At 35.5% G+C, this 20,105-nt stretch overlaps 1 protein-coding gene across 6 annotated transcripts in view; it reads right to left on the reverse strand.

The window, feature by feature from the left end:
* LOC131064111 (diacylglycerol kinase 1) overlaps positions 1-20,105 on the reverse strand; it is a 76,763-nt gene that overhangs the window by 25,436 nt on the left and 31,222 nt on the right. For all 6 annotated transcript variants that reach the window (XM_057998134.2, XM_057998133.2, XM_057998135.2 and 3 more), the window contains 5 exons: positions 15,069-15,447; positions 14,890-14,966; positions 9,627-9,746; positions 9,374-9,538; positions 621-758 (listed from right to left, as the gene is read on the reverse strand). In XM_057998134.2, the coding sequence (XP_057854117.2) occupies positions 621-758; positions 9,374-9,538; positions 9,627-9,746; positions 14,890-14,966; positions 15,069-15,447 (879 nt within the window). The remainder of the gene's footprint in view (positions 1-620; positions 759-9,373; positions 9,539-9,626; positions 9,747-14,889; positions 14,967-15,068; positions 15,448-20,105) is intronic.

Consider the following 20,105-nt stretch of genomic DNA (forward strand, 5'->3'; position numbering starts at 1 on the left):
TGCAACAGCAACTCTGTCTGGGAGAATATATATATATATATAGCGAAATACTTTTTCTTGTAAGTTTCTGAGTTTGTATTGGGTGGTTTGAAATGATAGGTGGCATGTAATGGTTCAATCCCCAAGCTTAAAATACAATATATATATATATATATAAATCTTGTTAGAAATCTTTAAAAAAAAGTTCCAGTATTACCAGTTCAAGTGTGTTAAATATTGCTTAAAATTCTTCATAAACAAATTCCTTGTTTTCTTAAATAAATTGGCAAAGGATATTGCACAAAAGGGCACAAGTATACAATACTCCCTCATTATTATTCAAATGTAATTTGTAAATGTAATAAACAATGCTGCCTGGCTTTTTTGGAGGCCCTTTGTGAAACTTTAACTAAGTACCAAATATATTTACGGGTTTGCAATAAATTCTTACAAAAAATTTATGAACCCAAAAGTAGGACCAACTCTAAGTGGGCATCATATATATGATGCCCAGCTATTGATTCAGTTTGTTTTTGCATTTTTCAGGAGCAAATATGGGTTATAAAACATCAATCTTTGGTTATACAGTATGTGATACCCCAAAATAAGGGATATAAAATCTTTTAAAAAGAAAGATATACCTGTCCATGATGTGCTATTTCTAAAATACAGGGTGGTTGAACCCATGGCTCTCCATCAATCTGCACAGGAAAAGAAGAAAATGTGTGGATCCTGATCAGCCGCCCCTGTGCAAGCCTCCGTGCACGAGAAAGACCCACCTGTGACATAAACATCGATATTTTTTATATAAGACCAAAACCTTCATCATCAGATGTGAGTGCACATCACTGATCAATCAAAATCAAGTAACAAAAGTAACATGCAGCAGATTACCAGACATTAAGCAATTGCGTCATGTCCCCTTTTCAAAGTGAAATTATCTAGGAGACCCAAATTTATCTAAGAGACCCATAACCCATTTCCTATTTACCATAGGCTAAGGGTTAAAGCTAGGGAAATAAATTAATAATAATATTTGAGTGGTCCAGTAACACTATTTTATAATTTTAATAAAGGGACGACTTAGTTACTATTAAGGGAATTATATTTGAGTGGTCCAGTAACATTATTTTATAATAAAGGGTCGACTTAAGTACTATTATTATTTCTTGAATGTGGGCCTAATGAAATATTAAATTAAAGAAGTATTTTTGACCACCTTCAGAAATTATTTTAGGTGGGAAAGCATAAATGAAATTTAAAGGGGTAAATATTTAATTTTTAAGGAAAAAAGGTATCCATTTTGTTATTGTTATCAAACCCTATCTTAGAGCTTGGGCATTTTGTTCATTTCCACACTGGAGGATGAAAATCCTTTTGGTTTCCAGTTGACGTAGTTGCACTCAAGATTCATATTTGTGTAGAAAGGTTATAGCATAGTTGACTACTCTCCAAAAAGAGTCATATTTGTGCAGAAAGGTTATCCGTTATAGTATTCCAGTTACAGATTATAGTTGGGATTTTCAATAAGCTTGAAGATTTCATATATTTAGTTCAGAGAGATTTCAGAAGATTAAATTCTCTTACTATTTTGGAGGCAAATTCGAATGTTATTGTTGGCTGTACCAATCAATACTCCTAGCCGTACAAGCTCGTTGCTGCAGCTGTACCAAATGTTGTTGCTTATATCTTCTATAAAGGGACTACAATATATTTTAGAGTTTACTTCCTTAAATCTTGCTTTGCTGTACAGCATAGGGAAATAGTATTATTGCTGTATTTGGCTGGCGTACACATCAAGGGATCTATTAGTGTGTCTTGACCACCATACTCTGTAAAGAAAGACGATACCTTCATAAGAAGTTGATGATATGTAATGAGCAACCATACCTTATTGCTTGCTAGCTGTCATACCAATTTGGGATAAAAAGGGGGTCGCCACTTATTTAGACCTCCTTTCATTGGTTGTTGATTTCATCTTCTTAAATGGTCATAGGCCAAACTGAAACCTTGGCAGATATCTTAATCCTGTATGTGTATTCAGACTCATAGTAGCTCATTATCAACAATATATATATATATATATATATATATAGATTGATTTGATAAAATAACATAGTCAAAAAGCATAAGATAGAAAAGAGGGTGGAACCAGGATTCCAACACAACAAATGGCATGAAAATTAGAAATCGCAAGACCAAGTTGAAAAGATTTGAATAAGTACTTAAAAATGAGGGTAAAATATTTTACTAAATTTAGCTTTCAAAATTTGCGCAGGTAAAATATTTTACTAAATTTAGCTTTCAAAATTTGGGCAATCAAACATGACGTTGATATTGCTGGTGGAAAATTGATATATATATTACAACCTTTATAAAAGCATTTTTTTTCCCACATTATCAACCTATTTGGAGCCATTGCAAGCAAGTAATCAACTAAAGACACACAGTTTTCATCAGTTGGTTGATAAGTTGGCTTAAAGTTGAAAAGCTTTTGGAGAGAAAATAATCTAACCATGGGGGAGAAAACATTGACTACATCTGTGTGTGTGTGTAGAGAGAGAGAGAGAAGAGAGAGAGAGAGAGATTGGAGTGGATCAAGTTTCCACTATAAAACATTTATTGCCATTTGCCTAATTCCTAGAAAGGATTGGAGTGTTGCTTAAATTATATGCAGCCTTAATCTATTTCAAGAATATCATTATGGGATTTCTCCCAGGGCAGCAGCGAACATGTTTTGTCATTTTGGTTCAGGGTATTTGACCATTTTATGCAATTAAAATTTAAGAGCATATGGGCTGAGAGGATTTGTTCCACTGTTGGCGATTATTGAGGGCTTGTTGTTATATTGCAGCTCATGGGAAGTATTTTATGGCCAACCATCTAGGAGTTTTATATCTTAAGTTGAGCTTGCAGGTAATGATTGTTTTAGAGCAATGGTGGCTTCAGGTGTAAGAAATAGTCTTTTCTGCTGTTGGGTTGTCTTCTTCTAGTTACAGTGTTGATTATGGCTAATTGAAGCTCAAGGAAAGGAATTTTTGCAGATCATTGTCTAAAGAAATATAATATTTGCCTATTATCATCTAGAGACAATTTTTGCTGCTTAATTCTGTAGCACCACTAATGCTTGTTAAAGAGGTGATGGGTACATGAAAACCTCAACCAAAAATATCTCCAAACATGCTAATCCACGAGCACATACTGCAGAAAATATGAACAGCAAATACCCTGTATTGAACTCAAAACCTGCAACCAGATGTCTTCTCATTAAATCTGAAAAGAATACACTGAACTAGCTCAAAACTAAAATGTGAGGGAATTACAAAATATGCGCACTCTAAATAGACAAGTTAACTAAGAGAAATTAGATGAGGTGCCAAATTAAGCTTAAACTCACTAGAGTAACACTCAATTTGTCTTACAACTCACTGGAGTGACACCCAGTTTGACTGATCAATCAACCAATTTGACTAATTGATAAACCCAGCCTAACAACTCCCAATCAAATTGGTTGAGACTAAGTTACATCAACAACTCAATCAAGTCTCAAATAGTTAAATGGTTGCTAATGTCAAAGAAGACTAGCATGTCCTACAAAACTGGCCATTCTTTTTGTACATAACTATGTCTACTCCACGCTGATCTCTATACTTGCACAGGTTTAGATCTAATGCTGTCACAGCTGTGCAAGCACTGTGAGAACACTGGCCAAGTAAATCAAAGTAAAACGTCTAACAATATTGGAAAATCGATCCTTGTTCTCCTTCAGTAGATTTCTTTGACAAGGGATTTCCTCTCACAATTAATGCTTTTGTACATACTACATACAAGCTTGTTTAGAGTCGACCCACTTAATTTATTTAGCTTTCCTTCTAGTTTAAGTTTTGACGCATTACTTCTTATTTTATGTTTTATTTAACACGATTAGCTAATGTACCTTACTTGAGCCCTGCCTGGGTCTTGTTGACATGTTTTTTATGACTACATCGAACACAGAATAAAGTTGCCTAACTATCACTTCACTCACAATCGACTCCAAGGTTCCTTTATGATATGGGTGTGACTCAGTTGGCTGATGTGATTGCTGGTAATCCAAGGGGCCTTACATTTGGATCATTTTTTCACTTCTTGACTGTGGCTGGAACTTCATCATCAGATATAGCAATTTGATGATGCTTCTGCTTTGAACGAACTAAAATGAACTGAAAATAAAGGGGAAAGGTTTAGAAAGGCCTAAATCTACTCCTAAGGGCAGTGATATCATCAGTTAATGCTTTGGTGGACAAATTCCAAATAAACCAAGCTCTGCTTCGCCAAGTTTAACTACAACTCCGCAAAAACCGGTGCAATCTTTTGAGGATGTTGAAGGATTTTCAAATCGAGAAAGTGCATTTGAATACCCAAAACGACGCAATCCAAACGATAGTCCACAACCGAACTTAGCACAAGTTTTACACTGCAACTTACAATCAGCAAGATGCAAAAAGTATGAACCATGGAAATTCATCAGATGCCATTACATTCTCCATTGAAATCAAAGCACTTTATATAACTACTGAGAAAATAAAATTCTACTCTAAGTGAGGAAGGTGAAACCATGCAAGCTTTGAAAAATAACTTAAGTGGACACCATCAAAGAACAATGTTTCACTGTTATTATCTCAAAAATTATCACAACAATTTCATTCAAGGCTTCCTCTTCTTACAAATGAGGGGGTCACCCCTTTATATAGGCCACGGGCCATGATTACATGCAAAACCCTAATTAGGGTTTCACCTTAGAAGATTCCCCATTCAAGATGCAACAAGGTGGGAATCGGTAATTAATACCTACTAAGTCCATGTACAATTAATTCAAAAGTACCCAAAATAGCATCCATTGCGCAATAAATGCACCACCTCTTTCAAATTCGCCCAACATGCGTTGAATATTCATCCATGCAAAAATCACCCCATTATGTCATAAATGCTCCATCATTTCCACATGCGGCGACTGCATGCAAAAAGAATCTACCATAAATTCAACATGCAATGACTGGGTCGCCATTTGGTCAAATATTCCAGCAATGAATGTGCCACCATACTGCCATGCGTGCAATAGATCCTTGCAATGCAAGTGGACCCCGTCGTCGTATATCCACTCCTACACATCTAGAATTGTTGGAGAGAGAAAATTTGATTCAGGAAGAATTTTCTTGAAGTCTCTTCAACTTTCCTTGCTTGGAGAAGGTTTTCCATCAATTTTCACCATCTCCTATTTTTAGGAATTTTCCACAAATTAGGGTTTCAAGTCAAGGAGGGGGAGAATTCTCCTATCTGTAAAAGATTTTGAAATTTGGATGTGATTTGATGCCCGAGAATGGTTTTTTCAAAAATTTTACCAAGGGAAATTTATTGTTCAATTCATCTTTGATTCCTTCCTCCTTGCCTTGGAATTTTCATCTTCTTCCTTGGGTGGAATTTTCATGTCATTGAGGGATTTCATCTTGGAAGGAAAATTCCTTCCTTACCTTCATTTGGTGCCCATTCATTTCCTAGAGCACATTTTCTCCATGGTGAAGGAATTTTGATGTAGAGGAAAAATTCCTCCACAACCTCAGTTTGACCTTGATTCTACCTTACCCCTTGAGGAAGGAATTCCTTCAAGCCTTAGCCAAATTTCACATTTTCCAAGAATTATGTCCTGAAGGAAGGAATTTCCAACTCTCAGTCAATTTTTCACTTTCCTGGAATTTTATCCTTAAGGAATTTCCAACACTTAGTCATTTTTTTACTTTCATTGAATTCTATCCTAAATGAAGGAATTTCCAACACTTAGTCAATTTTTCCACTTTCTAGAATTCCTCACCTTGGGCGCATTTCCTCCTCGAGGAAGGAGTTTTTGAATACTTGAGGTTTCCTTCCTGAACCTTGATTTTCATGTTCTACTTCCAACCTTGGGCACATTTCGGAACTAGAGAAGAAATTTTTGAAATTTGTTCGAGGAAGAAAAATTGTGCTTTTTGAGTTCATCTTGTCCCGAGGAAGCTTTTTTATCAAATTGCCACATTTCCTTTTTTTAGGAATTTTTTGAAATTTGAGTTCCAAGGTCCAGGAGAGAGAAAATTCTCCTACGAATCCAAATCCATCATCATCTTGAAATTCGAATGATTTTTGATGCCCGAAAATGGATTTTTCAAGGGAAATTTATTTCTCAATTCTTCCTTAACCTTTGATTTCCACGCCTTCGAATTTTTTTACCTTCTAGCCTGGGCGTGGAAATTTCACCTTGATGGAGGAATTTTCATTTTCTTCATTTTTCCATGCTCCTTGCATTTTGGTGCCTTGATTCTTCCTTGGGCAGAATTTCCACTGGTAAGGAATTCATCCTTTTCCGCATTTTCCATTCTTAACTTAATTTGGCACCTCTCCTTGGTCTAGGGCGCAATTCTTCACAAGGCATGGAATTTACCTTTTTTGCAATTCTCCATGACCACCCAAGTTTGTCGCGCCCTTGAGCCTTGTTGGGCGCTAAAATGCTATGAAGGAGGATTTTTATGGTTTTCAATGAATTCCAAGGCACCCTACTTTAGCGCCTATCCTCAGTCTTGGGCGCTAATCTTCACCAGGCAAGGATTTCTTCACTTTAACATATTTCCATGCACCTCTTGTTTTGGCACCAGAACTGTGGCTTGGGGCAGATTTTGAGCATGGCCAAGAAATTCATGATTTTCCAACTTTTCCAAGAGCACTTGGATTTAACGCCCAATTCCATACCTGAGCACTAAAACCACATGATGGAGGATTCTTCATAATTTTATGAATTCCGAATTCGGTTGGATTTGGTGTCTTATTCCAAATTCATGTGTTAATTTCTCCCCAGCATGGAAATTCATCCTTCAATCTTCCAGGCTTAGAAAATTTTGATCTCCTTCAGACTGAAGTGACATTTGTGATTTTGAAGTGTCTCCTGGACTTGGATAATTTTTCGAGCTTTCCACTTCAAGAATGGATGCCAACATATAGCCAGTTTTTTTTTATCCTATCTGCTTTTTGACTTTCCGGAATCAATAGTCGTGAATGCTTGATCTTCATTGCCTGCTTGAATGGTCCTTTCAGAAATAAACTTTCCAAAAATAGAGACTTTCAGAACGTCAGCGTTAGACCCCAAAATAGGACACAGGAATGACTTACTATAAATAGAAACTTACTAAAAATAGAAATTACTAAAAAATAGTAAGTTTGATTTTTGGTATAATGAAGAAATTCCAAGGCTCAGTAAAATCCCTAAAAACTAGGAACTTTCTAAAAATAGAAAGTTGCTCCGTTTTCGCTCAAATTTTATTGGGAGGCTCCTCTAAGGGTCCTGATTCTAGTTCCATGTTCAATTTTCCAAAACCCTAGCTTAAACCCCTAAAATTGACGAAACAGACCCTAGACTTCACCAAAATCACTCAAACGAAACGCAAACTTGACAATTCAACCCCACAAAGACCTGCAAAGCAAAGAGACTGGAGAGACTGTTGCGAAAAGACCCAAAAAACAAAGCCAAAAGACCAAAAGGGCCTAAAAACAAAGGGGTCCCCATTTGTAATGGGGCGAATGTTATGAAAACGTCACAACAGGTCCTTCATGGGCATTAATATAATTCCTTTATTTCTTTATACAAAAAGCACAGCCCATTAATTATTTTTTTGTTTCATCTACTACCATCATGTAGCACAAAGAATAAAATAACTCTTATTAAATACTTAAATTTCCAAATTGTATATTGTACTGAAAAAAGAAAAAACAACTTTCGATCATCAACAATCTAATTTACAATTATGCATAAGTTGCTTACGTATTAAAGACTAATCTCCGATGCATACAATCAAAGAGATTGATGTCTTTTAAACTAAGTTATTAGTTCGGGTTCAAGAGCGGATTCGCCCCGATTCGTGGGTTTGGGGAAAAAATATTTTGCCTTTTGGGTTCATGGGTTGGGTTCGTCCATACATGTGTGTGTGTGTGTGTGTGTGTGTGTGTGTGTCAATGCCAAATGCCCCATATTATACCCATATTATATTTGGGTTTGTTATCATTTGGCATTTGGCATATATATTTTGGGTCTTAAATGCATTTAGCAAGGGCGGATTAGGGTTTTTAGCCCCAAAAAGGCAAAAAAATTAGTTTTTTAATATGAAAAAGTCACTTTTTTGTGACTTGACTGGCCGAGCCTATGGGTTCGCCCGGGTCTGGCCAAGGTTCACCATTTGGACTGTGGGTTCTCTCTGGGTTCCTCATAGTCCAAATAGTGAACCCTGACCGAACCCAGGCGAACCCAACGCGGACCCAGTTCCCATTTGGAGGCCAAAACCGGCAAACCCGGTAACTGAGCTTTTAAGCCTATATGTGTGTGTGTGTGTGTGTGTGTGTGTGTGTGTGTGTGTGTGCGTGTGCGGTCTCTAACAATGAATGTTGAGAGATTTTATCCGTTTGAAATGAGTTTAGTCTCACAAAAAAGTGTATTCATTGACAATATTTATTACTCTTTTCGACAATAAAAACAAAAGGAATTGATGTTGTGATGCTAACTGTGATCATAACATACTTAGATCTCTTGTACAATAATCATTGGAGTTAGATGATTAAACTGAATGGCAGTGCACTTAAATCCGACTCCCACAAATGAATACCATGTGATCTAATTTAAAAAATTTCATTCATGCAATTGTTTTTAAAAAAATATTTTGTATAAACAAAACCTACAGCATATGAGAAAGACAAATGAAATGTTTTTCGATTTCAGCAACCCATTTTTTTGGGTTATCTTCCTACGCAGCTCTACTATTTTTACATATTGTAAATTGTTAAGTCAACTTATAACTACTTATGTAGCAATTATGTGTCTATATTGCTTTTGAAGTAATGAAAATCCTCCTCTAATAACATAAAAAATTGTGTTAAATATATGTGTATGTGTTTTTTATGAATGTAGTATCTAGTTGTATCCATATTGGGGATCATAAAAAATGGCTGTATCCATATCCGATACTGTCTCTATATTTGTATCCGTATCCGTGTCCATGCAACTTTGCTCTAAGTTGTAGTTTATAACTAGATAAATTTCTAGTGTAATCAAAATATACAGAATAAATAGTCCACCTGCATTCAACAGCTATCTGTAGAGCTTTATATTTCATAAGAAAATATTCGAGTGAGAAAATTAAAAAATTTAAAAGGCTTGTTATAATTTTATTGTTATATTTTAAAAAAAAACGCTCTCCCTTGATATTCTAGTATGAACTAGGAAAAAGCATTAATGATATGTGTAATTCACAATATAGAATGTTTATGTAACTCAATGGATGATGACATGTTAAATAATAAATTCAATGCTTAAGTAAATCATTCTTTTAATTCAGAAGATTACCTGGAGTTTTCCAAGGTGCCATGTTCCACAAATACTGACAACTTCAAGCACCCTATCATGCATGGATTGTGGATAAAAATCATCACTATGCTCATCTTCATTCTGCCACAAATCTACACCTCCCATGTAACTTCCAATATTTGTTACAAGGACACCTTCAGAGTCCTGCAAACATATACAATGTATTTATTTCAATAATCACAAAAGCACAAGCAACAAAGCAATGCCGATGTCATATGTCACCAGCATTTACCTCAGGGACCTCTATTTCCACACCATCAACCTCGAGACGAATTTGCCAAGGGAGGTCTGCACATGTCCTATCCATGATGTCCTTTGCACCCTCTTTTGCATACAACATTTTGTTCATAAACTGCATCAACCACTAAAAATTTAGTTTGAAGAACAAAACCTTTGCAGTGCTAGTTTCAAAACTAAAAATAATCATTTGTCACACACCTTTTCTTATCAAAACAAGAAACCATGCAGCAATAACAAAACCTACTTCATAAACTTCATAGAACATATCGAACTTGTTCCCGGTTATGCTTTCACATTTTACAACATGCAATGTAATATTAATCAGATGGAATATGTTGATCTATTTGCAGCAATATTCCATGTCATAAGAGAATAAATCAAGAGGCCTTAAGGTAATGCTTTGATTAGACAGCTTCATCAAGACATCAAGATGAGAATGTCAAAAAAGTTAACAAACATACTCAATTAATCAGATATCCATCACATGGTTATGAAGCTTTATGAGCTACATAAAACCTATTGAAATAAGAAGCATTTAGTTTCTAACATGCTAAAATATTCAAATAAGAAGTAGTAGAACAACAAATTTTGAAATTTGTTTTCTCGAGTCAGTCAACGCAGATATATAACTTTATAATAGGCTAACAAAACCAAAATGCTATATTGCACCAAATTATGAATAAAGTCAAAAAACGAGTCTCTGAAGAAACCAGAGTAAACAAGAAAAGAATAACAAACAAACGAAAAAATCAAGAAAAAGTAAAAACAAATTTACACATGAATGATACAACAAAGTTACATTCAGAATTCCAACTTAGATTGTGATAAAAATGTATGAAGCAAGCACCAGGCACCCAATCCTGTCCTGTACCACTGTGCCCAGTCACATGGCTACTCAGGCATATTAAATTCATTGTCATCAAAAAATGCTCTCCTTTTAACTGCTTGTTTTTCTTGTCATTTTAGTCAAAAGTGTGGCAGGTTCTTGTTTTTGAGTTATTTAATTATACGGCTAATGTTAGAAAGGTGTATTAGGTTAGAAAGCAAGTTAATATTACATAATTAAAACACCAAAAAATAAGAATCGCAGCAATGCAAATTTTTCATAAAATTCTAAAGCCACAATGAAAGAAATGTTTCCTCATTTTAGGAAACATTTTCCAATGGCAGAGGAAACTAGTCCAGCTTAAACAGACATTTCAGAAGCTTTGAAGACAGAAGGGTTCTTGTAGTGCTCCACCAGACTGTCCAAGATCTCAGATTTGACATGTTTATTTTAGAAAGGGAGGATTCAAAAATGTCATTCATACACAAGAACTGTCACAAAAAATGATCATCACATTCTGTTGTATGTACCACATTCTGTTGATACATAATTAAAAAACCACTCCAGATTTTCATATAGTGCAATAACTCGCAAATACTAATTTGCCAGTTTAGAAGGCAAGATTATTGCCCCCATATACAAGAACTCTCACAACAAAAAGATCATCAGATATTGTACCACTTCCATATTGATATGTTAAAAATAAATACTACAGTTATTAAAACAATATTCCAAGTTCTCATATAAAGCAACAACTGACAATTTGAACTGAAAAGCTCTCATGTTGATGAAAGCATAAAAGGATGGAAACAATCAGTTGGGAAGATGATTGAAGACCAATGTTTGAAACCAATAGGCACACCAACACATATATAGTACTTTGCACACTTACGCCTTACCTTTATTGAAGAATAGGAAAAGTCAATAAAAATATAATGAAATTTGGTGTAACAATAACACTATTTAATTAATGAAAGTTTTTTCCTTGTTTTGCAAGCTTTGGTAGCTAAGCATAACATATTTTTACTGTGCCGCTATAAACAATCACTTGAGATTTACTTACAGAAAAAATTCTCAATATCAATGCAGCACAAAAACAGCCATAAACATTTCTTGGGCCACTTCCGATTCTGAAACTCTGTTCAACCATTTTTTAAACAATTCCTACAAAATAGTGTGTCATATTAGAGCATACATCAAAAGCAATAAACGCAAGCAATCAGAACTAGCCCCCTAGCCCAAGTTTTTCTCATTTTGTCAAAAAAATTGAAATATTAGCCCAGCCGCAAAGTTTCACTAAAAAAATTGAGTTAAGCCAACTTAATTGCCTTTAAATTGTAAAACAATGGTTTCAAAATATAAAACTTTGATTGTACCCTTTTTCTCTTCTTTATTTTTAAAAACACACTATCTCATTTTTTGAACACACTAACTCTAAACATATTCTTTCCCAATTAAATTGCACTTTTTTGAGAAAAAACCTTTATCTCTTGGTCTATTGATTTATTCTCAAGAAAGATTATTAATGGTTGTTAGGCATCGTCACATATGGAAACACAATAATTTTATAAAGAAACATATGCCCCCAAAATAATGAGTTTAAAAGAAGGAAACGTTATTATATAACTGATACAGTGGGGAACCCTAAAAAAATTCTATATGAAGTAAACCTCCCTCACATTGATTTTATTATTTTCTAGTTGTATGCCTCCGTCTCATTAATTTTATAATCTAATTGTAACCTAGTAAGCAGCGAATAAAATGTTAAGAGGGTTCCTTTTGCAGGTAAAAGAGAGAATGGGAAAAGTTATAAAAAAAAGGACAGCAGGCATATTGACAGTTCTCCTTAACTCATTCTTCATGTTTCATTATTTTCTATGGAAGCTGCAATAAACTCACTCCAAATCAAATTCCAACTTTTAAGAAACATAATTTGCCTCCTCAGAGGCGTATTGCATTTCACAAGAATCATCAGTATTCAGACAGTCCTTCAGAGGGAAATGCAATATGGTAGTCTTTTAAGTAGCTCTTGTATAAGGAGGATGTAGGCCCACTTTTTGTGCAAATCCAGGCGACCAGTTTGTCTGTGCAAAGACTGAATTTTCCCAATAGATTATTTTGAAAGCTGATAGAAGCAAATGCCAGAAGTTTAAAAGACAAAGCATGGAAAGAAAATTTTCTCTTGACAAAGACAAAATGCATCAACAGCATAGGGTTGCAAAAAAAGAAAAAGGATTGACAAAATCCAGATCATTGATCGATGATAGATATTGATGAAGAGAAGACTCAACAGCTTTGGGGCAAGTGATAGGGAATGATGAGTTTCACCTACAGACAAAAATTCCATTCCAACAAGAAAGGTACTTTTTAGTGGCCAAAGGAGACATCTTGAGGTAGGAATTGAACTTATGGTAATAAATGGACCTGGTATCACTCTTACGTATTGCCATGGGGGCACCGAAAATGTAGAATCTAGCGCAACCATATTATAGACCCATGCCCATACCATGTTTTCTACAAGCCCTAGCCCAATGTTAACTTTAACTTTTAAAGTCAATTGGGAAGAGCTCAAACGGTAAACCGTAAAGGCTTTTCTAAAAAAAACCCAGATTCAAATCCCTAAGATATTGAATAGGATAAACTACCACATCTAATTCTAGGTGTGTTGTATACTTAAGGATAAGACCAGGTACAAGTTCTTGATGAATTTGATAGAGATGCGCTTGAGTCACAGCGTCTAAACCAAAGGTCAACCTGAATGGAAATATATTATACCTATAAAAAATAAAATATTGATTAAGAGAACAAACAGATGCTTTATTGGCATTGTACTTATATGCAAAAAAAAATGATTTTTATAAGCTTCTTTCACCACATTAGAATGACTCTTTGAGAGACAAGTAAGGGGCCCCAAAGCCCAAGTATATAGGAGCTAAAGCAGAAAATATTTGTTTTTTCACCCAGTTTAGGATCATTAAGGAAGAAGATAAAGTGGTCTCATAAAATAATAAGCTTTAAAAAAAAAAAACTGGAGTTATACAACTAGGCTATTAAAAGCAGCACAAGCAATAATTGACAATACATTTGTTCCAAAGATACCGGATTGATTGAGAACAAAATCATATTATAATATATTTTGGAACTCCAAGAGATAAAACTTTTAAGTAACAAGAATATATTTCAAAATTTATTAAAAATATCTCAAGCTTTATTTGACTATTCTCCACGTTGGAATTGCTGAATGTTGCTTGGAGCCTTGGACACGATATGCCTCAAACATTCATAATATTCAAATGCCCTTATTGTCAAAGCTGCTTTGCTGTCTATGGTAAATAGTGACGTGTTAACAATTGGGAAGCAATTTAATTCCAAGGACCTCTCGGTACAAAGCCTAATTATGCATAAGTAATCAGGGTATGGAGTTCAATTTTTACTGTTTAGTTGTATGTTATGTAGAGGCAAGACTTGTTGGCAACTAGTTTGTGGAATATTCCCTAGGTGAGTATTTAAAGATGGAAAGAAAGAAGAACGATACTACATTGATGCATGAGAATGACTGTAGCAAGTTACTGAAACTTTGAAGCATGGCAAGTCATAATAACTAGCAAAGAGTGCCAAATGATATGCAGGGATTGGTTGACTCAAAATTATGTCACAAAACCCAACATGATGCAAGGGAAGAACGTGTACGAGGTCTTAATGACATAAAAATACTTTGTTGGTTGTTCAGGGCTCCAAATACCTTCAAATTGTATAACATTAGAACCCACAGAGATGTTCACGAACACCATAGGGATGTTTTTACATAACCTGCAGGAATGTTTGGCAAACTGTGAAGATGGTTTGGCACAGGAAGGACGGAATTTCAAATGTCATTTAAGACTTCAGGGATCACCAATCATATGATTTCCAAGATTTGGCATGGACAAGCATTAAGTTATCCAGATCAAAATAAATTACACCTTAGAGGTTACCTCAATCTTTCTTAGGTATGTATATAAATCCTCTTTTATCCCTAAATCATATTCTGAAATTCCATATAGAGGTTAATTAAAGCTTCTTTGGAGCTCAGAGCAGCTGGTGGGGTGTGGAAGTGTTACACCTCATTCCCCAAGGGTTTATCTCCTAGTTTCATAGTTTTTCTAATTTGTATCCATGGCTCTTCTCATTAGGGGTTGCATCTTATACATCATTTTCTTAGTAAAAACATCAAATATCTCTTTTAGATTCTCCATTGCCACAAACTTAAACAAGTTCCTTCCTACCCTTGGACTATTCATAGTCGATGTGAAAATTGATTGCAGTCCTCATACTGCCTTAAATTGTTGCTAAGTGAGATCAACATTATGATACTATAGAATGTATATAAAATAACTGAATACAAATAATGGAAGCATTGTAGGCTTCTTCCATGTGAGCTGTCAAATACCTGATTATAAAATTTTTCTGGACTTTCTTCTCGAAGCAAATGAATGTCCAAAGCAACCTTGGCATCACATCCAATTCCTGTTTACAATATACATCATATTTTACAAAATCTGTTTATAGTAAACATTAATTCAGATTACACAAAAGAAAAAGAAAAATAAAGGCATAAAAATAACATACCAAGGTAATTGTTCATAAATTTTACTTTAGTATCAAGGCTCTGCACTTTCTTTGACTTTCTTCCCCTTATAGTTACTCGCCAGCGGTCAAGCATTGTAACAGCTGCCTTTTCTACATGTTGCAAAACCATGCCTAATCCACCCTGTCTTTCTACCGCACCAAGGCCTCCTCCCCAAGACAAGACTCTTGCAAGGTCATTGCCTGTACCTACAGGAAGTATAGCAACAGCTGGAGGAGATTCATAATTTTGTTTGTCAATAGCATCAAGAACCCAACCCACAGTACCATCGCCTCCACAAACAAGAACTCTGAAATGTGGTACTTGCTGAAAGAGGGTCAAACCCACCTCAGGACCCTGAGTTCGACTCAACTCACACACCTGAAATAACATAACATTAAAAAAAAGCAACACTAATCCTCAATCTCAATTAAGATGATTAATATCAAATATATTAATCAAGCTGTTCAATAATAAACAGAAGTATGGCAGTAATACCATTATAAGGTAGATAAAGGAGAATTAGATGCTTTTGGAACAAAAAAACACCTCAAACTGCTAAATTAGCCTATTTTTATGAGATTTCTTTCACAAATAGTTATTCCATTTTCTTTTATAATTTGAATGGTTTTCATATTCTCAGGTAAGGTTTAAAGTTTAAAACAAAACTAGACTTTGGCAAAATTCCATATAACAAACTTGTTAAGTTTATTTAAGTTCTGTGATCAAGAGGATAGAAGAGATGAAGATATAGTCTGGAATTAAATTTGAACTGCAGTAGTGTGAATGAAAGGAAGCACAACACTTATCAATTTCAATATTGTGTTCCTCCTTATTGTATGTGCATTATATATATGTGAAAGAGGGGTTAAGTAGTGAAGAGATATGTCCTCCCATGTGGGAAGACACATCTCTTCCCTATGTGCCACTCATCACCCATTAACAGCCCGTTAACAATATTAATACAGCCCGATAATAACATAGCCTGATAACAATTTAAGATCATCGCTGATCATGAGGAACACGATTATGAATCGCTTATCATAGCCCGTTAACATGAAAGGGTGTGACCGGTCAAACATCATAATTCGGTTTAGATTTTATTATTGATTTGTTAGCATACATACTAATAGTTAACATGTAATCAATGTATCGGAATTATAAAATTGTACGAATGACGTTATATGAATTAACACTCCCTCTTAACTAGGGAGGACACATTTCATGTTAGAGAAAACATCACAATTCATCCTTTGATTGTGACGAGAAGAGATATCACACCATAGTGATATCCAGAGATATGGTTCAACAATGAATATCAAGTCTCATGATACTCACCATAACTCATAGTTATCAAGTAATGTATGTGCACTGGCATCAAGTCACATGATGTCTACCATACTGATAATGATTCATGGCATGTCCATGAATATTATGTCCATAATATTCACCATGAAGATCTCTATCATAATTATAGTTTATTTAATGATACCAACCAACTGATATCTACCATAATGTCTCATAGATATATGCTATCTTGACATGTCCATAGATATCAAGTCACATGATATCCATCAAGATAGATAAATTGATAATTGTAAAATCATCACCTTACAATATCAATTTGAAACAAGTGTTCATTATTGAAGAGTCGTCACCCTTCAATAATGTTCACAGGAGGGCCCATGAAGTCATGGAGTCACACACATGACAAATAAAAGAGTTTACACATTAAACATCTTAAATATATTAGTATATCAAAATAAATGAGACTCTATCTCAAAATTAAATAACTTTTTCAACCATACCAAGTTTATTTCTAAAGTGTTCAATCTTGATCCTGGAGAGAGGCTTGGTAAGAATGTCTGCAATCTGATCACCTGTACTAATATAATTCAGTCGGATCACATTCCTTTCCACCATATCTCGAACATAGTGATAAGGAATCTCAATGTGTTTAGACCTGTCATGAAATACTGGATTCATTGAAAGCTTGATGCAACTCTGATTGTCACAATAGATGACAGTATGATTTAAGGGCTGACCAAACAGTCCAAGCAATTTCCGGAGCCACACTGCTTCTCTTGCTCCCATGGAAGCTGCAATGTATTCAACTTCTATATAACTCTGAGCAACTAAAGACTGTTTTCTACATATCCATGAGATCATTCTTGGTCCTAAACTGAAGCAACATCCTGTTGTGCTTTTCCTGTCAACTATGCTTCCAGCCCAATTAGAATTAGTGAATCCATGTAGGTCAAGGTCTGCATGTTTAGATTTCAGACTAAAACCAATAATTCCCCAAAGATATCTCAAAATATGCATTGCAACAACAAGATGTATTTCCCTAGGTTCACACATGAACTGACTTAGTGTATTAACAACATAACATATATCAGGTCTTATGTTTACCAAATACATCAAAGATCTAATAATTTGTCTATAGAGAGTAGGATCTGCAAACTCTGATTCTACAGTTGCTTCCTTTAGCTTGTGCAGATTTGTCTCCATAAGTGTGGTCATGGATCTACAATCCATCATTCCAAATCTCGAGTATATCAATGGTGTATTTTCCTTGATTAAGGATTATACCTTCTGCCTGCTGCCAAACTTCCAATCCAAGGAAGTAGTGAAGAATTCCTAAATCCTTCATATCAAACTCAGAGGCTAATTCTTTCTTACACCAAAAAATACGATTATGCTCTCCTATGATTAGTAGATCATCAACATAAAGAATAAGAATTAATAATTCACCATTGATTACCTTGTAGTAGAGATTTGGATCTACTTCATTCTTGGAAAACCCTAATTCCAAGAGATAGTGATCAATTCTTTCATACCATGCTCTGGGGGCCTGTTTCAGTCCATATGGGGCTTTCTTTAATCTGCAGACATGTGATTCAGCCTTATGAATCACAAAAACTTCAGGTTGCTCCAAATAAACTTTTTCTTCAATCTTACCATTCAGAAAAGCAGTATTAACATCCATTTGATGGACTTTCCATCCGTTAGATGCTACAATAGCCAAAACTGCTCGGACAAAAGTGTATATGGCAACAGGAGCAAATGTCTCTTCATAGTCAATACCTTATTTCTATGAGAGACATCTGGCAACAAACCTTGCTTTGTGCTTCTCAATGCTGCCATCTACTGCATGTTTGATTTTGAAGAGCCATTTAGAAGATACCACAGATATGCCTTTAGGCCTAGGCACAATATCCCAGAGATTATTTTTTAGAATTGACTGATACTCTTCTGACATAGCATCTTTCCAAACTTGATTCTTGAGTGCATCTCCAACACAAGAAGGTTTTGCATCAATGGTCTCACTCACCAAGGTAGCATAACTGGAAAATAGGTTAGGTCTCTTACTTTCTATGAAGGTCCCCTTTGGAGCAACATAATTTTCAGCTTCTTGAAGCATCTTCTTAGCCCAAAGTGGTCTCTTCCTAGTTTCGGGATAATGTTCTTCCAAAGGTAAGTCTTGAACTTCATGCTCAATGTTTTCAAGGGTCTCCCTTTGAATCTCAGGGGTGGGATCCTCATCCATGCTTGTAGGAGGATCTTGGTTTTCTAATTCATTAGAGCTTTTGGACCTCCTGAATGCTATGTCTTCTTCAAAGATGACGGCTCTGCTTAGTTCAATTTGCCTTTGTCCAGGTATGTATACTTTGTAAGACTTAGAAGTTTCACTGTACCCAACAAATGCCCCTTTCTTTCCAGAAGGTTCTAATTTTGATCTCTTTTCTTTGGGAACATGAATATAGACTAGACACCCAAAGATCGGGAGATGACTTATGTCAGGTTTGTTACCAGTAAAGGCTTCTTCAGGGGTTTTATTATCAAGAAGAGAATGAGGACATCTATTTTGAATGTACACAGCTGTCCTAGATGCTTCAGCCCAAAATGAGGTTTCTATATTTTGGTCAAACAACATAGCCCTAGCAGCTTCTACTATAGTCCTATTCTTTCTTTCAGCTACCCCATTTTGTTGTGAGTTATAAGGTACAGTTAACTCCCTCTTAGTCCCAACATTTATACAATAATATTTAAACATATCAAAAGTGTATTCCCCCCCATTGTCTGTTCTTAAGGATATGATTTTCTTACCTGTCATGTTTTCTGCAAGAGCTTTGAATTCCTTAAATTTAGAAAGGATTTCTTCAGACTCTTTATACCTCAAAAAATATATCCAAGTCTTCCTAGAATAATCATCTACAAATATTACATAATATAAAAATCCTTCTAAGGAAGGTACAGACATGGGTCCACATAAATCAAAATGAACTAATTCTAATACATTTTTTTATTTACTATTGCTAGAATTGAAAGACCCTTAGTATTCTTTCCCAAGGCACACCCCTTGCATGCTCCTTTAGAACCGTGACTTAACTTGGGTAGGCCAATCACCATCTTCTCTATCTTAGGTAGGGCATGGAAATGAAGGTGCCCCTAATCTTTCGTGCCAAAGTTCATTCAAATCTGGAGTCTCATGAATCAAGGCTTGAGGTGGAGTGGTGCAAAGTCTATAGAGGCTCCCTTGCCTTACTCCAATGGTGTGGGCTTTCTTGATGGTGGAGTTCTTTGGCCAAGCAAGTACCTTTCCTTCAATAAAAGTTAATCTATAACCCTTATCTTCAAGTGCAGAAACTGAGACAAGGTTTCTCTTTATACCAGGTACAAATAGAACTCCAGTCAGCTGTAGGGATATGCCTGACTTTGGATTGATATTGCAGGTTCCTATTCCCATAACTGGATAATTTGAGTCATCACCAATTGTCACTTCTTCATTTGAATTTCCACAAGTGTATCTGTAGCGTCCTAAAATTGCGACACTTGCAATTTCGACCGCATTTGGGTCTTCACGATGGCGACGCAACACGAAACCTGAATGGAGACCCCAAAACTCGTCCATGATATCAAAAACTGCATTTTCTTGCACCCTGGCCTGATCCTCCTTGCACCCTGCTGTCCCGGGAGGTGGGACCAGAGCGCCCAGCGCCCTGGTCCTTCAGGACCAGGGCGCCCAGCGCCCTGGT

Source organism: Cryptomeria japonica, chromosome 5 (genome assembly GCF_030272615.1).
Source record: "Cryptomeria japonica chromosome 5, Sugi_1.0, whole genome shotgun sequence".
In the NCBI taxonomy this organism is placed as follows: Eukaryota; Viridiplantae; Streptophyta; class Pinopsida; order Cupressales; family Cupressaceae; genus Cryptomeria; species Cryptomeria japonica.